The following is a 10872-nucleotide window of genomic DNA, read 5'->3' as shown; positions in this document are numbered from 1 at the left end:
TTTGGATTTTTTTAGTTATGGCCCGCTGGTGTTGGAGATATGACAGATGTGATAACCTACCCATGTGACAAGATGCCCTGCTCTCCCCAATACTGTGTGAGCGTTTTATGGGATTGTGATGAGTTTGGTTATATGCTCAGTATGTGCATTACTCTTACAGTTTTCCCATTCATATTGGATGGTCTCAGTGGTTTTATTCTGACAGTTGTGACCAGGAGGTTTAATGTAAATTCATTTCAGCGCACTTCACGCGGGTTGTTTTTATTGTGAAAGTTCGGACCGGAAGCATTTTATGTGCGACTCGACGCTGGTCCGGGACCAGGCAGGCAGCTCCTTTCAGCTTAGAGAACTGCAGAGAATATGGCGGCGCTACGAGTCGTGGTGCTATCGGGGAGCGGCAGGGCTCTCCTGAGCACGCCGAAAACCATCAAGACCCCGGCGGTAGGTCGACAGAAGAATGTTTTACTTATTTACCGGGGCAGAGTGTGTTTATTACGAGAATTTGATGGTAGACCGCTGCTGTGCGGCGTCCTGTCACCGAGCTAACGTTAGCCTGCTGCTGACAGCGGGGTGAGACAAGGTCACTCGTGTTCCCACGTATTTTTAGGATGTCTCCGATGACTGAGGTTTTAGCTCTGCGGATATTTAGTTAATCTTTAAATGTACATATCGACATGGAGTTTGTAACTGCTGCGCCACACAGCACAAACCTCTAAAACATGGAAGATACATCGCTACATGTAGCGAGCTAACCGGTTAGCTAACTCATGATGAGGTGTCCACCGACCGGCAAGTGGACAGGTTGATTAAAATTAAGTTCCTTCCCCTGATCCCTGGATTGGACCACGGATATACACACCAGAGTGTCTGATCTTGGTGTTTGCAAGTGTTTCAGCTCTGACATGATCATGATGCGTTCACGCTCTGTCAATAACCCGACCAGCTAAAGTAGCCGAGCTAATCAGCTGCTAACGGGTTAGCTTTTCAAGGACTGTGAGGACTTCCGGTGGAGAAAGCTGTCCTTAACTGTTTATCGCTGTCCCCCTTCATCTGTTAACTAACTGACACCTGTGTGTGCGTCGTGAGACTCGTTTGAAGTGTCAGTATTTCCCTGATATACGTTTGTTGACGCTAAATGAGGTTGAGAAAATATGAAGCTAAGTGTCATTAGCAGAGTAACATCAGTTCATCAGGCTGAAGCACAAATTACAACTAAGTATTATGCGGATTCCTGTTTATTCAAGCCTATTAACACTGTTATACTGTTATATTAACACTGTACCCCCAACATAATGGGAACAATACGTCATTTGTCCCTGGCAGATTCCACTTAACACCATTTGATTCCAAATAGAGATCAATCTATTACTGTTAATGTATCAGTTGTAAATGTGTTAACTGACTATGTATATTTTGTGTGCTAATTCTCTGGTTTTCTCATGGTTTGGTTTGGTTTGCCTTGTTAGTCTAGAAAAGCCTTTTGTGAGGACAGCTGGACAAGAGCAGCTATTGAGCACAAGAGCCTTATCGTTTTATTATTCTGTCTGTTATAAATGTTTGTAGTTCATGAATGAATGTTTCTCCTCACTAGTGTGCTGCTAGAATTGTTAAAATACAGTTGAACCATGAAAAAGATGTGTGTTTTGTATCTCATTAACTATTGATGATTAATTGATTGATGATTGTTAGGGTTTAAAAGGTATTGTTTGAGAAAAATGCACAAATGTGCAACTCTAATCCTAAAGTTTGTAAGTAGATGTCCCTACTGAGAGTAGCATGGTCTCAAGCTGAAGGTGGAGGTTTGTGTGTGTACAGTGATGCAGAGATGGTGTCATGTGATGCCCTCTGCCTGATTACAGAAGCAGCAGTGAAGGGCAGTCTCATAACGACGACCAGTGTGAACTATAATCAAGGCCATTACGATGAACTTCTCTGTGCATGTAGTATCCATACAGTAAAGCTGTGTCTTTAGGTAAAACTGAAAGTTTGACAGTTGCAAGTGTTGTCAAGTGTCATTACAGCTGCGCGTTGCTCCCACATGTGAGACGGTGGGACATTTTCTTTGTTTTGTGCACCAGTAATCAGAATGTCTGGAACAAAACAAGCTATTTGAAGGTGTCACATCTGACTCACAGAAATTGGGATTTTTATTTGTTAACTGATGAATTTGATTAGGTTAATTAATGATGAAAATAACTTTTAGTTGCAGCTCTACCTGCTGCAAATCTTTTTACCCCTGTGTCAAAGTTTAAGACCACTTTTCTGAGTGTATATATATGAAGTTGTGGTATTCTTATATATTCTTATCTCGTTGTGGTCTTGTTCCTCCGTAGGCCAACATGTCCTTCGCCAGCCTGCCACGGAACAAGAAGGTTGCCCTGACGACACTAGGTGTGGTCACAGCTGGTGGGGCAGGCCTCGCTCTGATGCTGCATCAGTCCGTTAAAGCCTCTGACCTGGAGCTCCACCCCCCTAACTACCCCTGGAGCCATGCTGGACCTCTGTCGTCTCTGGACCATGCTAGGTGTGATGGACACGCACACATTCATACATTCTGTAGAGTCTGCATAAGTTATTAACACACCTCTGGTACCTTTAGTCTTGCACTTTGTGAGGGTAACCACATTTTTTATTATCTCTGTTCTCCTGCAGCATTCGTCGTGGTTACCAGGTGTATAAGCAGGTGTGTTCAGCCTGCCACAGTATGGAGTACCTGGCCTTCAGAAATCTGGTCGGAGTGTCACACACAGAGGCTGAGGTCAAGGCCATCGCTGAAGAGGTGAGGCAGAGTTTATGATGAACCAGTATCAATTTGATCCCATCACTATACACATTCTTGCAGTGTCCTTATTCTACCAGTAGATGGTGACACCTGTCTGTATCTGCTGGTATATCTAGGTTTTCAAGCCACATACTTTACATGTGCTTTGTGTGTTGTGTTCAGGTTGAGGTTGTGGACGGTCCTGATGAGAGCGGAGAGATGTTCACCCGGCCAGGAAAGCTGTCGGACTATTTCCCAAAGCCCTACCCCAACCCTGAGGCAGCCAGGGTCGCCAACAACGGAGCCCTGCCTCCAGACCTCAGCTACATTGTTAATGCCAGGTAGCTCCTGAAAAAAAAAACAGAAAACCCACACAGTTTACTCTGAAAGTCAGGAAATCGCATGAAATTGTGATCTCTCTGGTGTTCACTTGTTGTGTTCCCGTGTTCCCCTCAGACATGGAGGAGAGGACTACGTGTTCAGCCTGCTGACAGGATACTGTGAACCTCCAGCAGGAGTGACAGTGAGAGAGGGACTCTACTATAACCCATACTTCCCTGGACAGGCCATCGGCATGGCTCCGCCCATCTACAACGAGATTCTGGAGTATGATGACGGTAAGCAAAGATGCAGTGTGTGTGTTAATCTGCAGTCAGGCTGTTTGATTGACTGATCCCACTAACAAACACTGAGCAGAAAGGGAGTAAGTCGTCAAACAGAAAGTGCTCAGGGAGCACATCATATATTTTGATTATTTCAAGTTTCCAATTACTAGACCATGATTAAACAGTGAGTCAAAATGGGCTCCTCTGAACATCGTTTTCTCTCTGTTTCAGTCCTCCGTTCGATCTAAAACTGCTGGGGTTTTTTGGGGGTTTTTTTGAGTGTACAAGGGAAACTGAGCATTTGCAAAACAGTGTTGTAAGGTTAGGAAGACCTTATCTCTGCCTTTACGGTCTATGGCAAATTGACAAAACCAAAAGCAAATCCAGTGCGACACCTCTCTGACAACACTTGAAATGATCAATACTGTGTTTAGTAGTATGCTTAAGGGTTCACTAATCCATTAATTTTTCAGGTGTTTAGAACAACAATTTTGGCTGTATTAGTTCTAGGGATGATGATGATGATGATGATGATGATTAATCTATGATTGATGATGATCGTGTTTATATGTATTGTATGTCTGTTGCCACAGGAACCCCTGCCACCATGAGCCAGGTTGCTAAAGACGTGTGTACTTTCTTGAGGTGGGCTTCTGAGCCAGAGCACGACCAGCGCAAACGCATGGGACTCAAGGTAAAACACACAAACACACATGTATACATCAGACTAGCTCCAATATGGTACCATAAATTGGGTAAAATATGGTATATTTATCTTTGGGGAGATTTAACATGCTTTCCAAGTTGGTAAAATACAGTCTAAAATAATTAAAATCAATAAATATATCAAGTCTCAAATATGAAATCAAAAATAAGTAAATGAGGTTACAGGTTTGACTAGATATTTGATGTCAGCTTTCATTAAAAGACAAGACTACTGCTCCTTTTTTTTTTTTTTTTTTTGGGTTACTTCACATTGTCTTCACTATTAGCAATTTCCACCTATATGAGAAACTTGTAGAAGAAAACACAAGCAGTCCAAGGTGAGCAGTGACCATCGTTTCAGTTCACATGGTGTCTCCAAAACTGCTGGAGTCCCAGTGAGTAGTTACATTTTTGTGGAGGCACCCAGCAGCTACGGCCTACAGCAAAGCTGTGATTAAATGTGTAGGTTTGAACTCCATATTTCACAACTATAAATCACCCTTTTTAAAGATATTTTTGTGGTATTCTTAGATAGGGACAGTGGAGATACAGACGGGAAACGTTGGGAGAAACAGGGGTATGACATGCCACGAACAGGAATAGATGTCATACCCTAAACCCAGCACTGGTTAACCACCAGGCCACCGGATCTCCATATAAATCCCCTTTTTATTCGACATTTTCTGTGTCGATGAGGGAATTTTTAGATTGTAGTCTGAGCCCACAGACATGATAAAACAAGTGGAAACATGATGTAAACATAGTTATTAATCTCTCCATTCTCACTCTCTTTCCAGTTGCTGATGGGTTCAGCTATCCTCGTCCCTCTGGTTTATTACATGAAGAGACACAGGTGGTCTGTGTTGAAGAGCAGGAAGATCGCCTACAGGCCTCCCAAATAAACGGAAACAAACACACCCCTACCTGGGCTTAAAACCTAGCGGAAAGGGCTGCGTTCAACGACCCCACAACGCTCACATCACGATGATCATATGGACACAGAACAACTGACAAACACACATGCCTTTCTAAGAGGGGGTAGATAAATGAGAGTATATACTATGTTTATTCGTACAGAAAAATGCCTTTTTTTAGTTGTTGGCGTGGCAGAGCTAATTGTGTGACAGATTTTCCAACATCTGGAATCTTGTGGTGCAAGCTGGTGTAAGGGAGTTGTGGCGTACTTGAACGCACTCTCAACAAAGTTTGTTTGTTTCATCTGCTGGTCGCAGTTCACGTCTTGCCATCTCGTATCAGACACTTTGTCACAATCGACTGGTTAGTTGATTGGTCGTCCATCTTTGTAAGATACTCAATAAAAGAGCGCTGAGAAATGGTTGCCCTCAAAATTCATAACATCCTGGGTGTGTGTAAATCCATCCTCCCCTGTCCCCCCAGTGGAACAAATGCAGCCTCTGAACCTCTGTTTTACTGTACAAAATAAATTATCTTAAAGGAAACTTTTTCTGTGTGATGGTTTGTTTTGTTTCGAGCAGAAGATGTTGCACACACACACGACCTCTCTAATGCTGCCTGTGTTATTCTGATCATTTCTGTTTGAATATCTACACTCTGTCATGTAAATATTTAATAAACTGATGAATGAACAAACTTTCTTATGAGGTTATAGTTTGTTGATCTTCTGAGCAGAACGCCACTAGTCCTTTGAAAATGTGGGAAATTAATCAGACGTTTCCTGTCTGCAAGTCACAAAACAATTTATTAGTTTTAACTGTTTTGTACAGTCATGATGTTTCCACAAAGTTTGACACTTCGAGCCCTCGTCCTCGTTAACACACTAACATTGACATTCACAATAAATTAAAACAATTTAACGCTGCATGTCAGTTTACCACAAATATTCCCTTTAAAACTCCAACCATTCCCTTCAAACTTAGCCTAGGTTTAACTAGGCATGATTAAATTGCAGCCCTTATGTAGAGATTAGATTTCGTTAAATGTTAACACCCTGTAACTGCCAGAAGCCTTTATCTCAAGGCAAGTTCTATGTAGTCTGGATGTTTGGGTTACCTGGCTTCACTGAGCTTAGTAGTGGATTCTGGGTAACTGATATCACAAAGCTAATAATCCAGTGGCTCATTTAATAGATACATGGTTCACATTCCCAAAGATAAATAAATAGATATGAGGTAGGGAAGTCGTACCATGAAAATAATGTATTGTGATACTTATTGATATTAGCTGTCTATCATAAGTCATATTCTGTATGGGAAAAATTATAACCGTACTATGTGTTCAATGCTAAACATCAACATGTTAGCATTGTCATTATGAGCCATAAACAATATTAATAACATGTTAGCATTTAGCTCAAAGCCCTGCCGTGATGATACAGCCTCACAGATCCGCTTGCTTGTAGATGTCTCGTTTACCGTAATTCTTTTCCAAAGATAAAGAACTTTCATGGTCAATCATTTATTTTATTTGATAAATAAAGCAGGAGACAAATTGTTTGAGAGGTCAGGGAAGTTTAAAGCCGTTTTCAAAGATGCATTTCAAAATCCACAAATTTATTTGTAATTTATCTGCAGACTGAATGTTGAAAATGAATTATTAGTTGATACATGTAATGGACATTTTATAGCAATTTAAATGCAATTTTTCATCATGATTATTATGGTAATGATGTACTGCAGACCCTGCAGTCTCCACTACCGGTGGCACTGTGGCAATCTTGTGTCAAATGAAAGATGTGAAAAGATAACACTTAATTGTCCCCAGGTTGGAAATTAGTTATGAATTAAAATATTTTGTCCAGAAGGCCAGTACTTGGTTTCCAGGCAGCTGGTAACACTATCTTTATGATTTAAATAAGACAGTAAAATACAACACAATCCTGTTTGAGTAGTAAATTCATGTCTTCAAAGACTTATCAGACGCCAAACACAGGACAACAGTTTTTAATTCTATGACACAGGACTTTATAACTCTGGAAAATTAGCACAGTGATAATAATTTTGTCCTCTGATGTGATGATCAGCAGTTTAACAGTAGAATTAAACTGTTGAAGTTACACAGTAATCTGCCAGGACCAGGTGATTAGATGGGGGTTTTTGGATGAGGTTGGATTGTCAGAAAAACTTGAGACAAGTTCAAGTGACACTGGTGGCCCCACTGTACCAACAGAGGGTTTTTAGACAGTGCTAATGTCTGTCTGAACTCGGCCTTACAGACAGCTTCACTGGGATTATCTTCAGTGGGCGTACATTCACAGTGTTAAAGTACGGAAACAGCCTCTCGGTGAAACTGTGTGTAAAGCTGTGTATGTGTGTGTTAGTATCGAGATCAGAGAAGGACAGATATCCTCTGGTCCAGTCCAGATGAACTCTGATCCTCTGCAGCTTCTTCTTCACTGACAGAACAGTGGAGGGATCTGATAAGGTCCGCGCGCTGTATTTACCATCGAAGAATCCAACTCTCCATAAATGAGACGGATGTTTTCCCTTCCTGTGGACAGACGCTGCTGCCACACCCACAAACCAGTCTGTGTTGTCTCCAACCTCAACATCCCAGCTGTGGGTCCCTGAGTTAAAGCCCTCTGAGCCCAGAACAATGCGGAAGTGATCAAACCTCTCTGGGTTGTCCGGAAGCTTCTGCGTCTCTCCGTGTCTCACATTAGTCAGATCTTCAGACAAGAGGAGTTCTGGATGAGCAGAGTTTGGATCCAGAATCACAGGAGTGAAGGAGACCAGCTTCTTCATCTTGTTCCAGATGTTGTAGTTCAGGTTTCCCAGGTGTTTGGCCACATCTATCAGAGCTCCTGAGACCAGCTGTGGATCATCCAGCAGGGGGCACTGCTGGACTCTTTGTACTGCAGCCTTGTAGTTCTGCAGGAATGAGACGTCTTCAGCTCTCAGCTCCTCCTCTGTGGCTCTGATTGTGTCTGACAGAGCTGCTATCTCTCTGCTCAGAGCCTCAATCTGCTTTTTCATCATCTGACTCTTCTGCTCCTCTTCCTTCCTCAGAGCAGTGATCCTGGCCTCCTCTTCCTCTTGCAGAAACTGGTGAAGTTTCTCAAACTGCTCCTTAATCTGCCTCTCTGTGTGTCGAGCCTGGACTTTAATGTGTTCTGCTGTTCGATTGCAGTTTCCTTTAACTTGTTCAAAGAGATTCAGTTTCCTCTTCAAGGGTGTCAAAGATTTCTGGAGCTCCTTTTTGTGATCCTGTGCAAATTCATTAATAGGTCTGAATTTGTGTCCAGCGTGTGTTTCTGAGTGCAGACACACGACACACACCGTCTGCTGATGGTCCAGACAGAAGAGTTTGAGTTTCTCAGAGTGCAGACTGCAGAGGGTCTCGGGTCCTGCTGAAGTTCTCCTCTCTCTGGTCTGTATGGCCTCACACAGCTTCTTTAACACCAAGTTGCACGGTGGTTCACTCCTAGATGATCTTCTCTTACAAATGGGACACTCCTGCATTTGTTTCTCAGTCCACCAGTTCTTCAGACAGCCTTTACAGAAGCTGTGGCTGCATGTCAGGACAACAGGATCCCTAAAGATGTCATGGCAGACAGGACAGAAGAGATCCTCCTCTGACCTGGAGGACATTTTCACTCTGAGTGAAGCTGAAAACACACCAGGCAGGCACAGTCAGTCACAAGTGGCTCCAGGCTAATGCAAACTTTAATTTTAAGTCATGTTTTTTGTAAAACTCACATTCAGTGTGGGATGTCGAAGAAAGTTTTTCAGTATTTTGGTAGTCCGTTCCTGTAGCTGTCCTCTCTCAGTGGATGTTGTCAGTGAATCTTGCCGGTTAATGTGTTATGAGGAAGAATGACAAAATGTTACTGGCATGTCCCAGGTGTGTCAGGTAAGGGGTGGAGCTTTAATGAGGTAATGTTAGTTTTCTGTTTCCATGATACTCATGAGGTAAAGTCAGTGCAATACCCTGTCAACCAAGAGAAAAGTACTTTTTGACAATATTTTGTCAAAGGCATCCATGATGTTACAACAAAATGTTGTGCAAACACTGAAAAACTGAAATAACCCTGTACCAAGCCAGATCAAAACTTCTCCAGTCAAAAGATTCCTGCATTCAATCCCTTTTGTATCCAGATCAAGAAAAAAAAGTGAGTTTGCATGTTGTTGCTCCCAGCCAATCACAATAAGTCTTCTTTAATTTAATTCAACGTGTGATTGGCCCACTCCTGCAGTAGCTACAACCCATACAGCCTGTGGTGTGGTGAAGTCAAGTGTGGCACATTTGACCGAGTTGGCAGCTCATCATGCCAAGATGCAACCGAAACATTGAAAAGTATGGCTATAGTAAATGCAGGATTATTTCATGAGTGCTTCCACTGGTTTTTGTGCTGGTATCATGATTTTTTTAAACAGTGTCCAACCCCTTTCCTGCAACATATTCAAGGTCTTTCCCTAATTACATGTCTGAATCTCATTTTTGCCTCATTTACCTCTCGTGTATAGCTCCCTCACTATCCAGAGCTCATGACCGTAGCTTCCTCTTCACCAGAACAGCCCAGTTTAATACCTGCAACTCATTCAAGAAACTATGCCCCTAATCTGTAACTGCTTTACTCCTTAACGATTGATGTCAGCTGCCAGCTCTCTGGGTACCAGAAAAGACTAATTCTTGTTGGTCTTAGACATTGGTTGCTACATGGTGGAGATACCCTGACAGCAATTGGATTTCACTTGGAGTTATCCACTGCTCACATGGATGGAGTTAAGGGGTCCAAAACCAGCAATGCTGCAAAGTTAAGTCACCACAGCTTCCTGTTTTATGGCAAATAATGCATCGTCATTGCAATAGCATTTGATGAGACTCAGCATTATCAAGGTCTTGAGACTTTGCTGACAACATATGAGGGCCTGTAATTTTCTGTTGCCAGTAGGTGGCGCTATGATAATGGTTTCTACCCCCCTACTCTAGGCACACTTGCTCAGACCACCCATCTTAATTTTGAGCTCGGTGACACACCTGTGACGTTTTTTGCCTGCATCTTGCAAGGATGTCACTATCGCATTAACAAAATCTGTCCACAGACATAAAAACACCTGGTCACACATTGCTGTGGTTTTCAACAATAGGTCTGCCAATACCACTGAACTGTTATATTTATTTTGGTTTACCTTCTGTATAAATAGAAATGCAAAAAATGTCAGTTTGTGGTTTTAGGGGGAATTACATGCTTTAACTATTTCTTGAACAAACAACAGATCAAACAGGTGCAGTGGTTGTATGCACCCTCTTGAAGTCTTGCTGTCACAGAGAGGTTGCTATGTTTGGCGACAGCGTCCCTGTACGGGTGCCAAAACTGAAACTTGGCTGGCTGGCTGGCTAACTGTCACATCTGTGAAGGCAGCACCACAGCTGAAAAAGGGCATACAGGTTTTTAAGCAACCAGATAACATCTTTTCAAAGATGTCCCTGCTTATTTCAGCAAGACAATGACAAGACACATTCTGCATGTGTAACAGCAGTGTGGCTTCATAGTAAAAGGGTTTATGTATGAGAAGGGCCAGCATGCCTGCAGTCCAGACTTATCTCCCATTGAAAACGTGTGATGTGATCAAGTGCAAAATATGACAATCGAGACCCCGGACTGTCGAGCACCTGAAGTCATATATTAAGCAAAAATGGAAAAGAATTTGTAAATCTTATTATTTATTCACATTTTATACAATGTCACAACTTTTTTTGGACCTAGGTTTGCGATATAAATGATCCATAAAATGTGTTACTTGGTCAGGAGATGTCAGCTTGTTCAAGTATAGAAAAGAGCTGCCTTAAGAATAAATATTTGGACCGAGCACTCCAGAA

General features: G+C 42.3%; 2 protein-coding genes across 2 annotated transcripts; one reads left to right on the top strand and one right to left on the bottom strand.

Annotated features, from left to right (window-relative positions):
* Window positions 1-283: 283 nt before the first annotated feature.
* cyc1 (cytochrome c-1) lies at window positions 284-5531 on the top strand. The gene is made up of 7 exons (XM_084740615.1): window positions 284-441; window positions 2334-2524; window positions 2653-2779; window positions 2945-3102; window positions 3218-3378; window positions 3960-4060; window positions 4869-5531. Exons 1-7 carry the CDS (start codon window positions 361-363, stop codon window positions 4971-4973), a joined length of 924 nt encoding a protein of 307 aa, XP_084596741.1. The 5' UTR covers window positions 284-360; the 3' UTR covers window positions 4974-5531.
* An 880-nt stretch (window positions 5532-6411) lies between these two features.
* LOC146332220 (nuclear factor 7, ovary-like) lies at window positions 6412-8908 on the bottom strand. Its single transcript, XM_084740518.1, has 2 exons — window positions 8748-8908; window positions 6412-8656 (listed from the first exon to the last, which is right to left on the bottom strand). Exon 2 carries the CDS (start codon window positions 8637-8639, stop codon window positions 7236-7238), a length of 1404 nt encoding a protein of 467 aa, XP_084596644.1. The 5' UTR covers window positions 8640-8656; window positions 8748-8908; the 3' UTR covers window positions 6412-7235.
* Between the last annotated feature and the right edge of the window lie 1964 nt (window positions 8909-10872).

Source organism: Lutjanus erythropterus, chromosome 2 (genome assembly GCF_056507025.1).
Source record: "Lutjanus erythropterus isolate fLutEry1 chromosome 2, fLutEry1.hap2, whole genome shotgun sequence".
Taxonomy (NCBI): domain Eukaryota; kingdom Metazoa; phylum Chordata; class Actinopteri; order Lutjaniformes; family Lutjanidae; genus Lutjanus; species Lutjanus erythropterus.
Note: the sequence above shows the minus strand (reverse complement) of the source record. Positions and strands in the feature narration are given on the sequence as shown.